The sequence below is a fragment of the Microchirus variegatus genome (genome assembly GCF_963457635.1).
Source record: "Microchirus variegatus genome assembly, chromosome: 10".
NCBI lineage: Eukaryota > Metazoa > Chordata > Actinopteri > Pleuronectiformes > Soleidae > Microchirus > Microchirus variegatus.
The window spans coordinates 276,923-299,422 of record NC_139811.1 but is presented as its reverse complement, the minus strand read 5'-3'; the positions used below and the strand labels follow the sequence as shown (position 1 = coordinate 299,422).

At 45.2% G+C, this 22,500-nt stretch overlaps 2 protein-coding genes across 4 annotated transcripts in view; one reads left to right on the top strand and one right to left on the bottom strand.

Annotated features, from left to right (window-relative positions):
- Positions 1-4,893, top strand: part of stx1b (syntaxin 1B) — a gene marked incomplete at both ends in the record, with an annotated part of 14,290 nt that extends 9,397 nt beyond the window's left edge. The window contains 7 exons of the mRNA XM_083895961.1: positions 738-812; positions 1,571-1,644; positions 2,142-2,250; positions 2,773-2,846; positions 3,302-3,439; positions 3,815-3,925; positions 4,813-4,893. Of these exons, the coding sequence (XP_083752087.1) occupies positions 738-812; positions 1,571-1,644; positions 2,142-2,250; positions 2,773-2,846; positions 3,302-3,439; positions 3,815-3,925; positions 4,813-4,893 (662 nt within the window). The remainder of the gene's footprint in view (positions 1-737; positions 813-1,570; positions 1,645-2,141; positions 2,251-2,772; positions 2,847-3,301; positions 3,440-3,814; positions 3,926-4,812) is intronic.
- An 11,959-nt stretch (positions 4,894-16,852) lies between these two features.
- LOC310933420 (zinc finger protein 646) overlaps positions 16,853-22,500 on the bottom strand; it is a 6,958-nt gene continuing 1,310 nt past the window's right edge. The window contains exons 1-3 of one of the 3 annotated variants that reach the window (XM_083896908.1): positions 21,237-22,500; positions 19,034-20,143; positions 16,853-18,062 (exon numbers count right to left, since the gene is read on the bottom strand). The exon at positions 21,237-22,500 is cut by the window's right edge and continues 1,310 nt beyond it. In XM_083896908.1, coding sequence (XP_083753034.1) covers positions 17,180-18,062; positions 19,034-20,143; positions 21,237-22,500 — 3,257 coding nt within the window. In that variant the 3' untranslated portion in view covers positions 16,853-17,179. Of the gene's footprint in view, positions 18,063-18,858; positions 18,951-19,033; positions 20,144-21,236 lie in introns of those variants that run through there. The other 2 variants (XM_083896906.1, XM_083896907.1) reach the window with 2 other exon arrangements.

Genomic DNA, 22,500 nt, shown 5'->3' with positions numbered 1-22,500 from the left:
ACATCACAGTGACATCAATAACATCACAGTGACATCACAGTGACATCACAGTGACATCACAGTAACATCAATAACATCACAGTGACATCACAATGACATCACAATGACATCACAGTGACATCATTATGACATCACAGTGACATCACAGTAACATCAATAACATCACAGTGACATCACAGAGACATCACAGTGACATCACAGTGACATCACAGTAACATCAATAACATCACAGTGACATCACAATGACATCACAGTGACATCATTATGACATCACAGTGACATCACAGTAACATCACAGTAACATCACAGTGACATCACAGTGACTTCACAGTGACTTCACAGAGACATCACAGTGACATCACAGTAACATCAATAACATCACAGTGACATCACAGAGACATCACAGTGACATCACAGAGACATCACAGTGACATCACAGTGACATCACAGTAACATCAATAACATCACAGTGACATCACAGAGACATCAATAACATCACAGTGACATCACAATGACATCACAGTAACATCAATAACATCACAGTGACATCACAATGACATCATTATGACATCACAGTGACATCACAGTAACATCACAGTAACATCAATAACATCACAGAGACATCACAGAGACATCACAGTGACATCACAATGACATCACAGTGGGCGTGGCTTGAGCCTCCATGTTTGATGCTGTGCAGACATTGGTTTATTTAAACGTCTCTCGTCTTCTTTCAGAGACCAAACAGGAGCTGGAGGATCTCACAGCTGACATCAAGAAAACAGCCAATAAAGTTCGTTCAAAATTAAAAGGTAAACACTCTCATGCTGATGTCACACACACACACACACACACACGCACTCACGCACACACACACACACACACACACACACACGCACACACACACGCACTCACGCACACACACACACACACACACACACACACACACACGCACTCACGCACACACACACACACACACACACACGCACGCACTCACGCACACACACACTCACACACACACACACACACACACACACACACACACGCACTCACGCACACACACACACACACACACACACACGCACTCACGCACACACACACACACACACACACACACACACGCACTCACGCACACACACACACACACACACACACACACACACGCACTCACGCACACACACACACACACACACACACGCACGCACACACACGCACACACACACACGCACTCACGCACACACACACACACACACACACACACACACACGCACACACACACACACACACACGCACTCACGCACACACACACACACACACACACACACACACACACGCACTCACGCACACACACACACACACACACACACACACGCACACACACGCACACACAGCTTAAAGCTACTAATGCAGCAGTGATGCTTCAAGCTGAGGTTCAAGGACATCACTGTTTTAATGTGAACAGCCAGAGGTTGGACTACACACACACACACACACACACACACACACACACACACACACACACACACACACACACACACACAATGACATAACTGTGTGTGTGTGTGTGCAGCAATCGAGCAGAGCATTGAGCAGGAGGAGGGGCTTAACAGATCATCAGCAGACCTGAGGATCCGTAAGACACAGGTGAGAACAACTGCTTCTTCTTCTTCTTCTTCTTCTTCTTCTTCTTCTTCTTCTTCTTCTTCTTCTTCTTCTTCTTCTTCTTTTTCATCACATCCTGCTGGACATTAAAGGGATAGTTCAGTGTTTTCAGCAGCAGGGGGCGCTCACAGCAGTGTTTGTCAGTACCTCATACAAATACACATTAATCATCATTATTTATAGTTTGTTGTTGGTGCCTTCAGGGAGCGTCTGTAAATAACAGTTTGACCCCGCAGTATTCTGCTCTGTCATTGGCTGCTGTGTCGTCAGCCCCTCCCATCAGTCAGCTCCCTGCTGCCTCCTGGTGAGGGAGAGGAGGACTGCAGCCTGTCACAGCTGGTTAGGGACTGGGTTTTGTCTCTGGGTTATGTCCTCTTTCCTCTAATGTCCTCTGTCCTCTAATGTCCTCTGTCCTCTAATGTCCTCTAATGTCCTCTAATGTCCTCTAATGTCCTCCTCTGTCCTCTGTCCTCCTGCAGCACTCAACGCTGTCACGTAAATTTGTGGAGGTGATGACTGAGTACAACACCACGCAGTCAAAGTACCGCGACCGCTGCAAAGACCGCATCCAGAGACAGCTGGAGATCAGTGAGTACACATGCTAACGACATAGCATAGATCAGTGAGTACACATGCTAACGACATAGCATAAATCACTGAGTACACATGCTAACGACATAGCATAGATCACTGAGTACACATGCTAACGACATAGCATAGATCACTGAGTACACATGCTAACGACATAGCATAGATCACTGAGTACACATGCTAACAACATAGCATAGATCAGTGAGTACACATGCTAACGACATAGCACAGATCAGTGAGTACACATGCTAACAAAATAGCATAGATTAGTGTGTATATATGCTAACAACATAGCATAGATCAGGTCAGTGTGTATATATGCTAACAACATAGCATAGATCAGGTCAGTGTGTATATATGCTAACAACATAGCATAGATCAGGTCAGTGTGTATATATGCTAACAACATGCTGAAACACAGAATGGTTTGTGCTGTGGTCATATGACTCACCTGTGTGTGTGTGTGTGTGTGTGTGTGTGTGTGTGTGTGTGTGTGTGTGTGTGTGTGTGTGTCTGCAGCTGGGAGAACCACCACCAATGAGGAGCTGGAGGACATGTTGGAGAGCGGCAAGCTCGCCATCTTCACTGATGATGTAAGCACTGCACTGAGCCGCTCTGCATCCCATAATAATCACTGAGTGCTGAGCAGCTACAGTGCACTGACACATCCAGTGAAGACGGCCTTGTCACATGACCGGGGGGGGGGGGGGGGGGGGGGGGCTTTTATTGTGAAGGAGTCACTTCACATTCTCATCTGCTCCTTCAAAACAAAAGCTCTTAAATGTTAGCACAGACGCGTCCAATCAGAGCCTTTCACTCAGCTCCTCTAGTGGAGACCACGCCCACCTGTGATGTCACAGTGGAGCTCAGTGAAAGGTGAACAACAGGTGAGTCAGACACCTGCTGCCGACAGGAAGTGACATCACAGGTCATCTGTCAAAGAGTTCTTTTCTTTGGAAAATGTTTGTTTGTGTTTTGTGCTGAAATGACCCCGCCCCCTCTGACATGACCCCGCCCCCTCTGACATGACCCCGCCCCCTCTTCACAGATTAAGATGGACTCTCAGATGACGAAGCAGGCGCTGAACGAGATCGAGACTCGACACACGGAGATTATTAAACTGGAAAACAGCATCAGAGAACTGCACGACATGTTTGTGGACATGGCCATGCTGGTGGAGAGCCAGGTGTGTGTGTGTGTGTGTGTGTGTGTGTGAGAGTGTGTGTGTGTGTGAGAGAGAGCCAGGTGTGTGTGTGTGTGGGTGTGTGTGTGTGTGAGTGTGTGTGTGTGTGTGTGAGAGTGTGTGTGTGTGTGAGAGAGAGCCAGGTGTGTGTGTGTGAGTGTGTGTGTGTGTGTGAGAGTGTGTGTGTGTGTGAGAGAGAGCCAGGTGTGTGTGTGTGTGGGTGTGTGTGTGTGAGAGTGTGTGTGTGTGTGTGTGAGAGAGAGCCAGGTGTGTGTGTGTTGTCACACTAAACTCTAACACGTGTGTGTGTGTGTGTGTGTGTGTGTGTGTGTGTGTGTGTGTGTGTGTGTGTGTGTGTGTGTGTGTGTGTGTCCTCAGGGGGAGATGATTGACAGAATCGAGTATAACGTTGAACACTCCGTTGATTACGTTGAACGCGCCGTTTCTGACACAAAGAAGGCTGTGAAATATCAGAGTCAAGCTCGTAAGGTAACAACACTGTGCTACACACGCTAACCTATGCTAAGCTAAACACTACAAACAGAAACAAACAGAGCTCCGCCCCCTCTGCCTTGAAGACAATTTCTACATGGTGGCCACTGTGGGTACTGCAACAGAAAACCCCATAAAAGCCCAAAAGCCCAAAAGTCATTTTCCCATTGACCTCAATAGTAAAAGTGTCCACAGGACACAGGCTTTTATAGATCTGTATATAATAGACACTACTGCACATGCTCTATGGGCCTAACCATGGCCCCATAACACGCTAATAAACCAGGAAGTCACAAACTGTTTAGCATAATGAGCTGAGTGAGCAGCTTCATAGGAACAGAAGCAAAGGGGGCGGAGCTCTATCCAGTTCATATAAGGGGGCGGAGCTCTATCCAGTTCATATAAGGGGGCGGAGCTCTATCCAGTTCATATAAGAGGGCGGAGCTCTATCCAGTTCATATAAGGGGGCGGAGCTCTATCCAGTTCACATAAGGGGGCGGAGCTCTATCCAGTTCATATAAGGGGGCGGAGCTCTATCCAGTTCATATAAGGGGGCGGAGCTCTATCCAGTTCATATAAGAGGGCGGAGCTCTATCCAGTTCATATAAGGGGGCGGAGCTCTATCCAGTTCATATAAGAGGGCGGAGCTCTATCCAGTTCATATAAGGGGGCGGAGCTCTATCCAGTTCATACAATACATCCATGATAATAACACAGAGGTGGCCATTTTGTGTTTGAGACAGTAATACAAAATGGCCGCCAGCAGAGACACAAAAACTGATTTAGCTGGAGCTTTGTGTTTGATACTGAACTAACGTCTCTCTCTGTCTCTCTCTCTCTCTCTCTCTCTCTGTCTCTCTCTCTCTCTCTCTCTCTCTCTGCAGAAGAAGATCATGATCATCATCTGTTGCGTCATCCTGGGCGTCGTCCTGGCGTCGACCATCGGTGGTACGCTGGGCTTCTAAGACGCAGCGCCCCCTGCTGCTGATGAGCGACACGACGCCAGCGGAGAAAACAAACACCGACGACGACAACTACACAAAAACTTGAAACACAAATGCAAGACAGATAATTAATTAGTTAGAAGAGCAAACGTGTCACTCAGTGCGAGGTCGGCCGAGGGGGAAAAACACAAAAACACAACGACGTAAACATCGTAAACATTTATCTCCCATTTAACGTGGGTTCACTTCCTGTACGCGACGACATCTATAAACGCTTTGTTTTCTTTCTTTTGTGTTTGGCTTTTTTCAGGAGTCTCTGAGGACGGTGACGCGGGGGGTGGGACTTCTGCAGGTGGGTGGGACTTATGTGGGCGGGGCCAACGTCCCAGAACCACCGCTGTTTATAAAGCAGGTTTCCATGACGACCTCCTCCCCATCCAACCAAAGAGTTTGACTGACAGGTGAATGGAGGGAAAGAGCAGGGACAGGAGGAGGGTTTAAAGGATGGTGGGCGGAGTCAGACAGTCAATCTATGCAGTTTAGCTCAGAGGAAGACGACATGTCCCGCCTCCCCCCACCTGACACAACCGGCCAATGAGGAGCTCTGGTTGGTGTTCGGTCACGCAGATCGCCACGGAAACGAATGACATCACAAAACGTTCGTCTGCGAGATTTTAAAAAAGAAGAAGAAGAAAAAAGAGGGAAAAAGTGTAGAAAACCTGGAGGAGGAGGAGGAGGAAGAGGAGGAGGAGGGGGAGGAGGAAGAGGAGGAGGAGGAGGGGGAGGAGCTCTGGTCACATGACGCACGATTATTGGTTAGTTGTTTGGTGCTGTTTTAGTTTGACATTATTCAGCTGTGTGTGTGTGTGTGTGTGTGTGTGTGTGTGACAGAGAGAGACTGATATTTAACATAATTTAAAGCCTGAGTCAGACAGATGTAACACACACACACACACACACACACACACACACACACACACACACACACACACAACCTGGTATCAGCCAATGTTAGCAGATGTTAGCTGGTGTTGGTGGTGTTAGCCAGTGTTAGCTGGTGTTGGTGGTGTTAGCCAGTGTTAGCTGGTGTTGTGTGTAGATTGTGTAGACGCTGCTTCTTGTTGGAGACAGTTTTGATGTTGGATGTTGTTCATTAGCATTCTCGACCCATGACCCTTGCACAAAACATAATCTGTACATCAAGCTAACATTAGCCTACTAGCTCCTGACATTATTATTATTATTTTACAGGCTAGTAGGGAGCTTGTAAGATTATATTTGTCAAACTATTTTACAGCCATGAAACATGTAGCAATATACACAAAGCAAATAACTCCCAATTTGTCCAACCGTGTTAGGGTTAGCATAAGGTTTTATTTCAAATAAAGCTAACTAACGTGTGTGTGTGTGTGTGTGTGTGTGTGTGTGTGTGTTACATGAAGGTTCATCCTCTTGTTGAGGGTTTGAGTTATAATCTGAACTTTGTGTTTCTAAAAACCAACGTCAAACTAAGGCTGACAAATAAACACACACACACACGATTAAAATACTATAATAATAATTATTATTATTATTATTATTAAAATAATGTTTTTTGGTTATAGTTACAACATATAGCGACAACATCCTTAAACGAGTCAATGCTACGCCAAAAGCAATAATGTCAGTGTGTAGTTTATGAGTTAGCGCGATGTGTTCACGTTCTGTTCAATGACAACGACGCCATTTTGTCAAACAATAGAAAATTCGCCAAAGTCTGGAAGGTTCTGTTAGCCTAATATTAGCCTAATATCAGCCTCATGTTAGCGTCATGTTAGCCCAATATCAGCCTAATGTTAGCCTAATGTTAGCCTAATGTTAGCCTCATGTAAGTGTCATGTTAGCCCAATATCAGCCTAATGTTAGCCTCATGTTAGCCTGTCAGCTAGAAAACGTATCCACACACAGGTACTGTTAGCCGTTAGCTGCTGTACAGGTGAAGGTTTTCGTGCTATTTTGTACAAACATGACGTAAAGAAGCGTCGCTAAAATCCCGACGTATGTTGTTGTTGCTACGTTTCCCAGAAGAAAAAAGAAAGTTTGTGCGTTCAACACGTCGACGGTTGTCATGGTGACATCACGGTGGTTTGCAATGATGCTGTCGTAGCACCAGCCGTTTGTGTGTTTGTTGTTTTCTGCTCCGTACGTCCGCCCATCAGGCCCCGCCCATCAGGCCCCGCCCACTCCTTCCTCCAGGGACAGAAACCTTGCGTTAACGTTCCGAAGTTTGTCCGAGTGTTCGCTCAGTTCCCGCCCATTTTGTCTTCTCTTCCTTTAGTTGTTTGTAAAAAAAAGAAAAAAAGAAAAGATGAGGATGATGTTGAGGTCTGGCCCCGCCCACCCTGCTGTGTGTAATAAAGTCTGGCCCCGCCCACCCCGCTGTGTGTAATGAAAATAATAATAATATTTAAAAAGGCATGCAAAAGCGTTGTGGAGTTTGCATGATGGTGTGTTTTTGTAACTTCGACCTTTGACCCTCATCGTCGTGCACTTTACGCTCATCGGACTTTGATGTGATTTCATTTCAGACCTCACGGTGGCGCTAGTGTCCTCTGTAACAGTGTTTTTGTTCAACATTTAAACGTGAAAGGCGCCAATCTACGCCACGCCCACTGCTTGCCCCGCCCCTCAACTTTGATAATTGTGAGAGCTGGAGGCTAACGTAGCGTTAGCGCTCCACCGGCCTTGTGTGTGTGTGTGTGTGTGTGTAAAGCGTCCGATCGCAGCCGATTCAACTTGATTTTATTTCTTTTTTTAAAGGAAAGAGAGAAACGAGCCGATGTATTTATTGACGCCATGATCACTGTTATTATTGTTATTATTATATTTATGAAATTCAAACCAAAGCGTTTTTAGCTCCTCCCCTCATGTGTTTGCCGCTAATATCAAAGAGCACAACACGAGTCGAGTTTACACTGAGTTTATGTTGAAAATTAAAAAATATTTAAAAAACATTAAATGCTAATGTAACCATAAAACTATGAAAGCCCCGCCCCCCCATCACCAGCCCCACCCACCACCACCAGCCCGGACCACAACAAACAATGTCTGGCTCCGCCCCCACTTTTCCTTTAGTTTGTGATGACGACGTCAGAAAAACGTGACGCGGAATTGTGGAATGCGCTCCACTGCCAATGGAGCAGCAACACATCTTAGCCCCTCCCATCAGTCCTGGGTTCAAAGCTCCGCCCCCTAATTAGTTCTGTTGAGTTCATGTGTTTATGATCAAATGATTATTTTAATATTTCATGCTTTCATTGTCAATGCTAATGCTAAACACAGTGTGATGCTAGTAATTTAGCTGCATTAGCTTTTACATCACTACTGTGTGTGTGTGGAGTTGACTTGTCGTTAGCCGTTAGCATGTGTGTTGTCTCACACACACACACACACAGTCTTCCATGTTCGTACGCAGCAGACGTGGATTTTGTCCGTTTGCGATCTTTTTATCCGTCGTCTGTCAGACGGTAAAACTCTACGATGATTTTTTGTCTTCCTAAAATTTTTCTCACAAACCAAAACCGGCTTCACCGCGGTGGGCGGAGCTCTGCGCTCGTCAAGATGAAGCTCCGCCCACGTCTTTCTGCGCTCTCATCGTACGAGACAGTGTTTGGTTTGTATCAGTGTTTTTCCCCAGTGGGGGGGGGGGGGGGGGGGTGGGGCCATGGAGACAGACCACACCCACATGGTCTCTGCCATAGAAAGTAAGATAAACACATAATTATCATGATTATGATTATTATTATTACCATAAATGACAAATAACTGCAGTAAAACATCAACAGAACCCAGAGGGAGAAAGTTCGGCTTCACAAACGATTCTGTAGAAGAAGAAGACGACGACGTTACGTTCTCATAAATCAAAGTAGTAAATATTGAATATTGAATGCTCGCTGAAACGTTTTTGTGTTCTGTAATTATTGTAAATAACTTCAGAGAAAAATGACTTGCATGTCTATGTATAAAAATCTACTGAGATATTTATTCCTGTCAAAGTTGTCCACTTGTCCCATCTCTGTCCACTCTAAGCTCCGCCCCAAGCTCCGCCCCAGCCCCGCCCCCAACATCACGACAACGCTTTGTTTTTTTGTTTGTGGTTTAGAGAGAGAGACGTTTACACCTGCTGTCGTAGCACACATAAGCCCCGCCCACGTCACATGACGTTTCAGGGGCGGATGTGATGTCACTCTGGTCTTTTCAGAATAAAAGAAAAGATGTTTGTTTGTTTTTTTACAACCACTCGTCCATCATCCCAGTTCCAGAGGCTCCGCCCACTGGCTCCTCTGATGAAAGTGCTTCCCTCCATATAAGGTCAAATAACCCCGCCTCCAGGCCACACCCCCTGATCACTTCAGGAGCCCTGATCGCGGTTTCCGAACTCTCTCTCTCTCTGTTTGAGTTGGTGTCACTCGACCCCCCCCCCCCCGTTCAGATGTCCCCACCCACAAACTTCGTAAACCAGTGTTGAAAATCTTTGTCATTCGCCTTTTGTTCCGTTTCTCAGAAGCGTCGACGTGGCAGAGGTCGGACAGGAAATCTGAACGTCTGGACAGGAAGTGACCTCACAGTCTTTTCCCGCTCAGACGCTCAGAGACGCAGGTCTGACGCAACAAAGTGTGCAATATTCCCACAAACACACGGCAGCAAACGCACTTCGTTTTTAGGGAAGAAAACGTCGGGAAAAGCAAAGAAAGAAAAAAACTTAATTTGGAAAACGTTTAAAAAAAAAAACCCGGACAGAGACGTCGTCATTTCAGAGCAACTTTGACAGGAAATGCAACTTTGTGTCCTGTTTTCTTTTTGTGTGTGTGTATGTGTGCGTAGTGTAATGTAAAAGCGATCTGTCCCCCCCACACAGAAAACCCCGCCCCCTTCTCTGCCCCGCCCCCTCTCTCGTACTGCTGTTGGCTGTTCTGTTTAGTTCATGTGACGTGCCAGTATTCCCCCCTCCCCTCCCCTTCACCCCCTCTCTCTTGCGCCCCCCAATGGATCTTTAAGATGACAACTCTATGCAGATGCTGTCTTTTATAAGTGTGTCAAAATTTTAATTTAAAATAAAAACTTGAGAAAAAAAAAAAAGCCAAACCCTGACAGACATGTTTGAAACGAAGAAAAAAACAATAAAGAAACGGATTGTTAAGTGTCAACACTTTAGTGTCTCTGTGTCCACACTTTAGTGTCTTTGTGTCCACGCTTTAATGTCTCTGTGTCCACACTTTAGTGTCTTTGTGTCCACACTTTAGTGTCTTTGTGTCCACACTTTAGTGTCTCTGTGTCCACACTTTAGTGTCTTTGTGTCCACGCTTTAGTGTCTCTGTGTCAACACTTTAGTGTCTTTGTGTCCACGCTTTAGTGTCTTTGTGTCCACACTTTAGTGTCTTTGTGTCCACACTTTAGTGTCTTTGTGTCCACGCTTTAGTGTCTTTGTGTCCACGCTTTAGTGTCTCTGTGTCAACACTTTAGTGTCTTTGTGTCCACGCTTTAGTGTCTTTGTGTCCACGCTTTAGTGTCTCTGTGTCAACGCTTTAGTGTCTCTGTGTCCACGCTTTAGTGTCTTTGTGTCCACACTTTAGTGTCTTTGTGTCCACACTTTAGTGTCTCTGTGTCAACACTTTAGTGTCTTTGTGTCCACGCTTTAGTGTCTTTGTGTCCACACTTTAGTGTCTTTGTGTCCACGCTTTAGTGTCTCTGTGTCAACACTTTAGTGTCTTTGTGTCCACACTTTAGTGTCTTTGTGTCAACACTTTAGTGTCTCTGTGTCCACACTTTAGTGTCTTTGTGTCCACACTTTAGTGTCTCTGTGTCAACACTTTAGTGTCTGTGTCCACACTTTAGTGTCTTTGTGTCCACGCTTTAGTGTCTCTGTGTCAACACTTTAGTGTCTTTGTGTCAACACTTTAGTGTCTTTGTGTCCACACTTTAGTGTCTTTGTGTCCACACTTTAGTGTCTCTGTGTCAACACTTTAGTGTCTTTGTGTCCACGCTTTAGTGTCTCTGTGTCAACACTTTTGTGTCTTTGTGTCCACGCTTTAGTGTCTTTGTGTCCACACTTTAGTGTCTCTGTGTCCACACTTTAGTGTGTCTGTGTCAACACTTTAGTGTGTCTGTGTCAACACTTTTGTGTCTTTGTGTCCACGCTTTAGTGTCTCTGTGTCAACGCTTTAGTGTCTCTGTGTCCACACTTTAGTGTTTTTGTGTCAACACTTTAGTGTCTTTGTGTCAACACTTTAGTGTCTTTGTGTCCACACTTTAGTGTCTTTGTGTCCACACTTTAGTGTCTCTGTGTCAACACTTTAGTGTCTTTGTGTCCACGCTTTAGTGTGTCTGTCACCACTTTTGTCTGTGTTCACGCTTTAGTGTCTTTGTGTCAACACTTTAGTGTCTTTGTGTCCACGCTTTAGTGTGTCTGTCACCACTTTTGTCTGTGTTCACACTTTAGTGTCTTTGTGTCAACACTTTAGTGTCTTTGTGTCCACGCTTTAGTGCCTTTGTGTCAACACTTTAGTGTCTTTGTGTCAACACTTTAGTGTCTTTGTGTCAACACTTTAGTGTCTTTGTGTCCACGCTTTAGTGCCTTTGTGTCAACACTTTAGTGTCTTTGTGTCAACACTTTAGTGTCTTTGTGTCCACGCTTTAGTGTCTTTGTGTCAACACTTTAGTGTCTTTGTGTCAACACTTTAGTGTCTTTGTGTCAACACTTTAGTGTCTTTGTGTCCACGCTTTAGTGCCTTTGTGTCAACACTTTAGTGTCTTTGTGTTCACTCTTTAGTGTCTTTGTGTCCACGCTTTAGTGTCTGTGTCCACGCTTTAGTGTCTGTGTCCACGCTTTAGTGTCTTTGTGTCCACTCTTTAGTGTCTTTGTGTCCACGCTTTAGTGTCTGTGTCAACACTTTAGTGTCTTTGTGTCAACACTTTAGTGTCTTTGTGTTCACACTTTAGTGTCTTTGTGTCCACTCTTTAGTGTCTTTGTGTCCACGCTTTAGTGTCTGTGTCCACGCTTTAGTGTCTGTGTCCACGCTTTAGTGTCTTTGTGTCCACTCTTTAGTGTCTTTGTGTCCACGCTTTAGTGTCTGTGTCAACACTTTAGTGTCTTTGTGTCCACACTTTAGTGTCTTTGTGTCCACTCTTTAGTGTCTCTGTGTCAACGCTTTAGTGTCTGTGTCCACACTTTAGTGTTTTTGTGTCAACACTTTAGTGTCTCTGTGACAACACTTTAGTGTCTTTGTGTCCACGCTTTAGTGTCTGTGTCAACACTTTAGTGTCTTTGTGTCCACGCTTTAGTGTGTCTGTCACCACTTTTGTCTGTGTTCACGCTTTAGTGTCTTTGTGTCAACACTTTAGTGTCTTTGTGTCCACGCTTTAGTGTCTGTGTCAACACTTTAGTGTCTTTGTGTCCACGCTTTAGTGTGTCTGTCACCACTTTTGTCTGTGTCCACGCTTTAGTGCCTTTGTGTCAACACTTTAGTGTCTTTGTGTCAACACTTTAGTGTCTTTGTGTCCACGCTTTAGTGTCTGTGTCAACACTTTAGTGTCTTTGTGTCCACACTTTAGTGTCTTTGTGTCCACTCTTTAGTGTCTTTGTGTCCACGCTTTAGTGTCTGTGTCCACGCTTTAGTGTCTGTGTCAACACTTTAGTGTCTTTGTGTCCACTCTTTAGTGTCTTTGTGTCCACGCTTTAGTGTCTGTGTCAACACTTTAGGGTCTTTGTGTCCACACTTTAGTGTCTTTGTGTCCACTCTTTAGTGTCTTTGTGTCAACACTTTAGTGTCTTTGTGTCAACACTTTAGTGTCTTTGTGTCCACACTTTTGTGTCTTTGTGTCCACGCTTTAGTGTCTTTGTCCACACTTTTGTGTCTTTGTGCCAACAATCATAATTCCAAGAGTTTACAGAGTATAATATCTACATATTATAAATACACACAGTATATTTGATGTAAGTTAAATATATATTATAAATATAATATTGAAATACTGAAACTGATTATAAATACTTTCTAAATATCTTCCTTTTTTTTTTACACTTTTTGAACTAATATATAAAGTATATTATATTTATGATATATTATTTACTTTCATTATTTTACTAAACTATGACTGATCAGCGTTTATAAAATTTTACTTTTTTAATATTTGAATCTAACATTGGATTTAAAAAAAAATACATTATATTAGTATATGTACATATATATACGAATATATATGTACACATGTATAGATATGCGTATATACACAGACACATACACTTGTATACTGTATATATATATATATACGTATATATACACACATACACCTGTATACAAGGACTTGTGGGAACCCTGACATCGTCATAACGATGACATCATTTTCTTATTCGGTAAAAATAACTAAGACCGAGTATTTTTTTCAGACTTATGAAGATTCTCATATGAAATGTTTTAATCAAACCTCAATTCATCACTAATTCAACTGAAATTAACGTGAAATTAAACTCAGATCAAAAACTCACGACGTCACAGAAATTCACCGAAGTTCGTTCACGTACGAAGTCGACAAAATCTGGAAAGTTCTTATCGCGGGAAAGTGGACGACGTTCTTCTGGACAGCGGTGGACGGACGACGTCTACGGTGGACGTTCATGTGATGCTTCAGGTTCAGGTTGCAGTGCCTGTAGCTCCGCCCACACATTGCCTGTAGCTCCGCCCACACAGTGCATGTAGCTCCGCCCACACCGGGACACAGATCTGAGAGACAGAATTCATGGAAAACCCCCAAAGTGGCCATGAAAGTTGGTTTTATTTTGAAAGGGTTTTCTGGATTCATAAGTATGTATTATTTTCTTGTCTTTTTTTATTTTCTATTTATCCCAGATAAATTCACTTCGTTCAAAATTCAATTCTCACGACCGTGATTTAACTGAATTATAAAAATAAATCACATTATTTCATTCAATCATTAAAGGTTTATTTTCTGCTTTTATATAAATTAAAACTCATTATCGAGTAAATTTTAATCTGGGAAAGAAAAACTTGATTTGAAGATAATTCTGCTCGTGACTGCGAAGAAGTTTCCAACTGTAGTCACGACATTTTTAACTAACCCGACCTTTTTCATTAACCCGACGTCCCGAACTTTTTAGAATACATGACGTAACGACCCTACAGACGTAAAGGTTGAGCTAACGTTACAGGCGCAAGTTGAGCTAACGTTAGAGATATAAAGTTTAGCTAACGTTACAGATATAAAGTTGAGCTAACGTTACAGATATAAAGTTGAGCTAATGTTACAGACGCAAGTTGAACTAACGTTAGTAAGTTGAGCTAACGTTACGGATTTCAAGTTGAGCTAACGTTACAGACGCAAGTTGAACTAACGTTAGTAAGTTCGGATTTCAAGTTGAACTAACGTTACAGACGCAAGTTGAACTAACGTTAGTAAGTTGAGCTAACGTTACGGATTTCAAGTTGAGCTAACGTTACAGACGCAAGTTGAACTAACGTTAGTAAGTTGAGCTAACGTTACGGATTTCAAGTTGAACTAACGTTAGTAAGTTGAGCTAACGTTACAGATATAAAGTTGGGCTAACGTTACAGACGTAAAGTTGAACTAACTTTACTCACGTTAAGTTCTCTGAATTCGTAAACGTAAAAAAGAAGTTGAGAAAATTACAATAACAAATCATTTCACCAAAATTAAGTACTACAAAAAAAAAGATATTAACAAAACATGAAGTTAAGTTTTACACCAAATATTAAGAACATAAAACACGTAATTAACTTCATGAATAACAAAACTGCTAAGAAAACGGTGAATATTCCGTTTGTTTTTTAAAACCTAGATTTAAGAAAAGAAACTCAGGGATTTATTTTTTCAGCTATTTATTCTCAGTACTCAGCAGTTAAGGTTATAGTTTATGGACAAGGTTTTCTGTTAAGAAATGAATTATCAAAACATAGTTTATAAAAGTGTATAGTAAGCATTACACACACACACACACACACACACGTGTATATATATACACGTGTGTGTGTGTGAATGGAAACAAAACATCTTAACTTAAAGCAGAAAGGTTATAATTGTTCCAATCAAATGTTTCCTTCTTCTTCTTCTTCTTCTCTACAAACGTTGAAATGCAGGCGAGAAAGTGTCTTAAAAAGAGAACGAAAGATGTTCTTACAGTTATTAGATCACATGACTCCTACATCACATGACGTCACTGCACGACTCCAACTTCTACCTTTTTTCAAACTAGCACCAAGTTCTTCTTTTGTTTGTTTTTTTAAACACAGGCTTCCAATAGTGAAAAAAACACAATTAAATTAAGTAAAAGGGTAAAAATAAAATAACACCAATAAATACAACAGGTTACCAGGAAACGTGGAACATAAAAAAGGACAAAATCCCGCTGAGTCGTCCCTTTTCAACGTGAGTGAGAGTCTGACACAGGAAGTTGGAGTGGGCGGAGTTAAATATGGAAGAAAGGGATGATGGGAAAACTGGACCGTCACAAAATCACTTGGTTAAAGGCAAAGAAAAAAGTTCCAGTTCCTGAAAAGTTCAAGGTCTGAGTGAAGCCCAGTGTCCGTCGTCTCTACACACCAGGGGGATTGTGGGTAAAGGGGGAGGGGTTTACATCAAAGCTCTAAACTCACATCATCCTAACGACGAGTGCCGTCCATTACAAGAGTTAATAAGAACGATAATAATGTGGATAATATAAATAAATGCAGTACAACGACGATCGCTCGTCTTTTGTCCTTCGTAGAAAAGAGGTCGTGAAGGTAACACAGTTGCTAAATACACACCTGCACAGCCCCAGGGCATGATGGGAGATCAGTGACATCACCGTTCCGTCTCACATACGCACTCAAAGAACCAGGACGCGTCGGGAACGCCGTCGCTGCAACGCTAACGCTAACATCGCTCACACAAACACTTTGACTCTGCGTCCACACGGACACCAACTGTACATTTCCAGTCCAGTGGGTGGCGCTCTCTTGTTTTGACAGCCATCAGCCAAGTGGAGAGGAATCAGGCTTTTAACCAGACGGTTGCTGGTTCAGATCCCGGAGAGGCTGAAGAGTTCATGAAGCTGTGATGTCATCAAACACAACACTTCCTGCTTTAAGGTCACAGAAAACGTTTCGCTGTGTTCACGACAAATGTTTCATACAAGATCAAAGTGTGTGTTCAAATGTGTGCGACGTGATGTCATAACAGCAGAGCTGAGGCTCCGCCCCTCTTTAAACAGACTAAACGCAGCATAACGACGTCATTTTACTGTGTTTCCGCTCACTGCTGCCCCCTGCAGCGCATCATGGGGAGTTTGTCTCTCCCATGAGATCCTAACAACCGACCGTGAAATGGAAGCGTCGTTTTTCGGCCAAAGCTGAGGTCGTATGTGAGACGGAGGCATCAGGAGGCCACCTGACCGACACACACACACACACACACACACGTCTGTACAGCTATTCTTCTCAGGACTCTGCGTTGACTTCCGTTCATTTTAACAGACGACACAAAGTCTTATCACTAACCAGTTAATGACTAACACTAACCTTAACATAATCACAATTAAAATCTTAGTCATAAACTGAACCAGTTCCTCAGAAATGAGGTTCTGCTTCATTAGGACCAGGTTTTAGTCTCCATGAGGACTCGTGGTAAAGGTCCTAAAGAGGTAACGAATACAACAATACACACACACACACACTCCTATCCGTCAGTCAGGTACAAAGCCCCGCCCTCAGCGGCGCCTCCTGTAGGTGAGTCACGTTAAAACAGTCAGTTCAGACCTCTGCTGTCAGGATGGGATTAAAAACACTGACAAAGGCCACGAGAAAGTCACTGCAGAGGCTCCGCCCCCAACACTCAGTCAGACACTGCAGAGGCTCCGCCCCCAACACTCAGTCAGACACTGCAGAGGCTCCGCCCCCAACACTCAGTCAGACACTGCAGAGGCTCCGCCCCCAACACTCAGTCAGACACTGCAGTGGCTCCGCCCCCAACACTCAGTCAGACACTGCAGTGGCTCCGCCCCCAACACTCAGGTCTGTGGCAGTGAGGACATGATTCCTCATCAATGTTCTACAACCACAAATGTTTGTCTGTGCAGGACGAGGAGACATGTCCATCATGTCCTTCATGTCCATCATGTCCTTCACACTCACCACAAACAAATGGAAAGAGGAGGAGGAGCATGGGGAAGAGCTACATTTTGGCACCGCCCACATGTCTTGGCATGCGGCTGCGATCCCGCCCCCAACAGCAGCCACACCCCCTCTCCCTGGGCTCATATGAAGGGGCCACCTGGCAAACCCAGGAAGCCTCGTGCCCCCATGGAAGAGGGCGCTGTGGAGCTGCTCCAGTGCACCTTCATGTGGTGCCTGAGGTTGGACCTGGAGGAGAAGCGTTTGTCACAGTGTTGGCAGGAGAACGGCTTCTCCTTGGTGTGGATGCGACGATGGCAGATGAGCTGCGTGGAGACACGGAAGGACTTCCCACAGTCTGGACACTGGTAACGTTTGGGCTCGGTGTGAATCCTCCTGTGGTTCTTCAGCGACATTAGGTTGGGGAACTCTTTCTGGCAGGAGTTGCAGAAGTAGGTGCCAGTTTTGTGACTGTTTTTGTGGTTGAGCAGGGAGCTAGCATGGCGGTAAGAGCGTCCACACTGATCACAGACATGAGACTTAATGACCGCACTGTTGCCCCCACGACTGCGGGCTTTGGCCATGCTGCCTGGGTTGAGTCCTTGCTCTTGCATTAATGTGAGGTCCAGGCCTGACCCCCAGCCCAGATCCTGGGAGCCGCCGGGTCGCGGCTGCTGGGTTCTGGGCTGGTGGGGCTGCGGCGTTTGTCCATGTGTGATCTCCATGTGGAGCCTGAAGCTGGCCTGTGTCGGGAAAGCTCGCTGACAGGACCTACAGGTCAGCTCCCGTTGCTTCTGGTGGACTCGTCTGTGGTTGTAGAGCTGTGAGGAAACGCGGAAGGTCTTGCCGCAGTCGTGGCAGCGGTGGCGCCGCGTCTCAGAGTGGATACGGCGGTGGTTCTTCAGGGCGAGCAAGTTGGAGTAGGTTTTGAGGCACACGGCACAATGATAGATGCCGACTGTGTGGGTGTTCTTGTGGTTGAGAAGGGAGCTAGCATGGCGGTAAGAACGACCACACTGATCACATCTGTGCAGACACAAAGAAGGAAAAGGAAAATGGAAACACGGGAAAGGGATGAGGTAAAGAGGGAAAGAAGACATTAGCAGCAGAAGATGTCATTTATTTACAGTATTAATGACACTTTCAATCTCAAGTTACTGGTTACCACTTTTTTTTTTCTTTGGAATTACTCTGACAACTTATTAAGACGTTGCACATACAGGTATATGATCTGAAATCCGGCTTAAAGCTTTTAAAGAAGACTGCTACAAAGTGGTGTACCATTTTAACGTTACATGGGAGAGGAACTGGGAGGTATCTGCTGCTCCCTGCACTGCACAAGCTTCAAACATCTAAGACGTTCTGTCACCAACATCGTCTGGGTCGGACCTGCCCCAAGAACCTCAAACATCTCAGACTGCAGGGCCCTGCAGCTGCTGCGCCGCAGTGGAAAAAATCCATTCGCTAATTTCAGACAATCACCTCTCAACATGTGCAGTGCAGCTAGCTCCAAATACGTCCTAATCTTCCCTGACATTACGACGTCCATCACATTACTTCAGTTTATCAACTACAACTGTCCAGGATCATGAGAGCAAACATAAACAAATCAAAGACTACAGTCGACATCTGAACAAGAATAAGGAACACACATCAATGATTTATAATCTGCAAATGTGCTAAACATACTTAATCAAATTGTGTCAAAGAAAACAAACAGAAAACAGTAAATCTAAACATGAATCTTTTGACTGTAGGAAGCCTGGAAAAACTCAGTGTGTGGCATATGCTAACTGAAAGCAAACGGGGTTGACTTATCTGGTCTGTCCACTAATTCAATTTGTCCAAACTTCAGAAAAATCCGAATTCCGGCACGCGTATGGTCCCAAGGAAGCCGGATTGGAGATCATATACCTGTAATAGACATGTAGAAACCTAATTTTATCTTTACTATTTTTTCATCTTCCAAGTATCACAAACAACTGACAAGAACTCACGTGTACCGACACTCTTCGCCCTCTCCTGGCGGTGCCGTGGCCTTCCTCCTGACCTCCATGCCTACCTGGTTGTCCCCGCAGCGGTGCCGAGCCAGACCGGACCTCCCCTGGAAGCTCTTCCCACAGGTGGGGCAGCCGAAGGGAGTAGCACCCTCCTCGTGGACCTTCTGATGGTTGCGGAGGAACCGGGCCAGTCGGAACGCTTTCCCACATGTGAGGCAGATGTGCTTCTTCCGCTGTGTGTGGATGCGCATGTGGTTCCGTAGGGCCATGTAGTTGGTGTAAGGCTTGTCACAAAAGTTGCACCGGAAGTTTCCCGTCTTATGCGTGTGCTTGTGATTCAGCAACGAGCTAGCATGTTTATAGGCACAGCTACAAAGGTCGCAGGCGTAGGGTCTCTCATCAGAGTCCAGGTCAACCGTGCTTCGCTCCATGCTGATGTTGGTGGAGCTGCTGGTGGAGGAGGATGAGGGCAGGTGCTGAGCCGGGCAGTCGTGGGCTGCCAGCTCATCAGCCGTGGCGAAGCCTTCACAGCATCCGTCGCACTCAAAGTCCATCTGGGCCCCCGGGCCCTGGGGGCCTTTGCACAGGCCCGCTGTAGTGTGGGTAGCTAGCTGTCTCTGAGTGCGAAAACCTTTGCCGCACTCTTGGCAGTTGTGCTTCTTCTGGGCAAAGTGCAGACGTAGGTGATTTTTCATGGCCAGCCTGTTTGGGTATGTAGAGTTGCAGACGTTGCAGTGGTACTCCCCAATTTTGTGAAGATTCTTGTGATTGGCTAAGCTGCCGGCATGTCGGTATGTCTTTCCGCATTCTTCACAGGCAAAAGGACGCCGTCCACTTTCAGCAGGGTCAAACTTCTGAGGCCTGGAGGTTCCAGCTGAGGAGTAGGGCTTCTTGAAGCCTTGGTGGCTGTATTTCATGCCCATCACTTGGCTCTTGGACGATTCTCCCCTCATAGACTGCATTTGGGACGGGCCTGGTTGCTGGAAGCGTGAACCGTTTGGGCCAGTCCGAACGAGACCTTTGGCCCGGTGCTCCTCGTGGAGACGGAGGTGGTTGATCAACTGCTTTTGGATCTTGAAGGCCTTACCGCATTCTTCACACTTGTGCCTGCAGGAAGTAATGAACAGACATGAAAACAAAGGTTCAACTCATTCTTGGATCAACATCAGAAAACCCTTTGATATTCGGGCCAAACAGTCACATGATAGTAGGGTTGGCATTTTACTTATTATGTCCAGAAATGTTCAGGCTGGAGCCAAATGTTATTTATCTTCAAATCAGATCTTTTCAGGCCGACTATTGTTCACACTGTTCATTCCAGTGGTTTAAATCAGATTTGTGTGTCCAGGCATGACCAACCTGTCAGTATGGGTATGTTAAAGGTGAACCCATGTCTGTGGTGCTTTCAAACATGAATGTAGGAAAAATGGAGGAGCATCGTCTTATTGTTGTCCAGACAACACTGTGATAAACACAGGAGACTGGTGTGTGACGTGTGTTTATGCTGCCGTCATGGCCGGCTTCAATGTTCATGTGCAGCTTAAGCGAATATTTGCGATGTCCAGTTAAGAGAAACACAAAAAAAGTCTTTGAAAAAAAATAAATTTCAAACATTGAATAATATATACATATATATATATATTTTTTAATAATTAAATCTAAAGAACTGCTGAAAAATCACCAAAGCATAAATTCAAAGGTAAGGAATCAAGATCTGTTGAGCAACAGTTATCAAAAGTGTAGAGTATATAATGCCATGTTTCCATCATGGTATGGTTCAGTTTGGTACAGGAATGGTAAAGTCCTGGGTCAGGGTTATGTTTCGACTGAGAATGGTACCTTTACCTGGTAGGCAGGTGTGGGCGCGAGGTCTTACTGGTACGACAACAACAAATGACAATATGGAAGAAGACAACACAAGAGATAACAATAGAGGACACCCAGCAGCTGCTAGGTTTGTGGTTGTTGGTTGTACTTTGGTACCCCGCAGGAAAGGTTGCCAAAGAATGGCTGGTTATTTTGGAGGCACAAAAAAACATGGACTGTACCAAACCGAACTGTTCCACACGGTGGAAACACAGCTTTAATTAACCTGAAAGGAGTTTTTCAGGACAACACTTCTAAATTTGAACTCAATATCTAGACAAGATGATTTAAGTCCTTATTTGAGAAACTTATCTTAAAAGAATCTGGGACCTACCTCTTCAGGTCAAAGTGTGTTCTTTGGTGATTCTTGAGAGCCAGCAGGTTGTAGTAGCGTTTCTGGCACACCAGGCAGCGGAAAACACCAGTCTTATGAGACTTCTTGTGATTCAGGAGCGAGCACGGGTGCCTGTAACCACGTCCACATTGGTCACACTTGTGAGGCTTGTCACTTTGGTCAACCATGGTCCTACGTCCACTGCCACCAACATCACGACTCCCTCCAGCGACACCATCTCCTCCCGACAGCCCTTTAGCTCCGTTCAGTCCTTGCTTGCTCAGGGAGCTTCCCCGGTTCTTGCCGGGGCACAGGTGTGTGATAAGGTGGTGCCGGTCAGGGAAGAACATGCCACAGTCAACACAAATGTGGTTGCGCCCATCCATCTTGTCATTGCCATTGGTTGAGCTGCCTCCTATACCCTGTTGCTGGCCATCTGGCCTTTGAGGACCATGGACTAACTGGTGATTCAGCAAGTCCTGCTTCCTAGAGAAGCTCTGGCCACAAGTGGAGCAGATCATTCTCCAATCTTGCTCCAGGGTGGAAGGTCCTGGTCCTGGACCTGTTGGGTTATTAGCATGACTACGCAGGTGACTCCTGAGAGCTCTGAGGCTGGCATAGTGGTTACCACACACAGAGCATTGATAGACTTCTCCATCATCGTCGTCATCCTTGTCGTTGCTCCCCATTCTTTTGCCTCCACTCTGGGAGTACTGTCGTTGGCTGCCACTTTCCTTCAGGCTGTTGGAACTGTGGTAGTTCATGTTCCCCATGAAACCGTTGGGCATGTTGTTCTGCTGCTGTGGCTGCTGTTGGCCAAGGCGAGGACACATGTGGGACTTAATGCCGGACACATCTGCATACATCTCACCACAGTCAGCACACACATGGCGGTCGGCCTGCCGGTGTGAGGAGCTGCTCTGGGAGAGTGAGCTGCCATCAAATCGATCGTGGAACTCAAGGGAGTCCAACCCACTGCTGTGACCGCCATCCTGGACAAAGTGGGCAGCATCACTGAGATTCCCAGGCAGAGTGATTGGAGTGGTGGTGCCACTGCCTTCCTGGACATAGCTCTGCTGAGAGTCCAGCGTCAGTGGCTCTGGAGAGAGCCAGTCATTGCCGTCACTACCAATGGGCTGGTTAGAAGAGCGTCCCTTGTGGCTCCGTAGGTGGCTGTGTAGCGCTGCCAGGTGGGGGTACTGCTTACAACATATAGAGCACTGGTAGTGGCCTGTCTGATGACAGCGTTTATGGTTCACTAGGC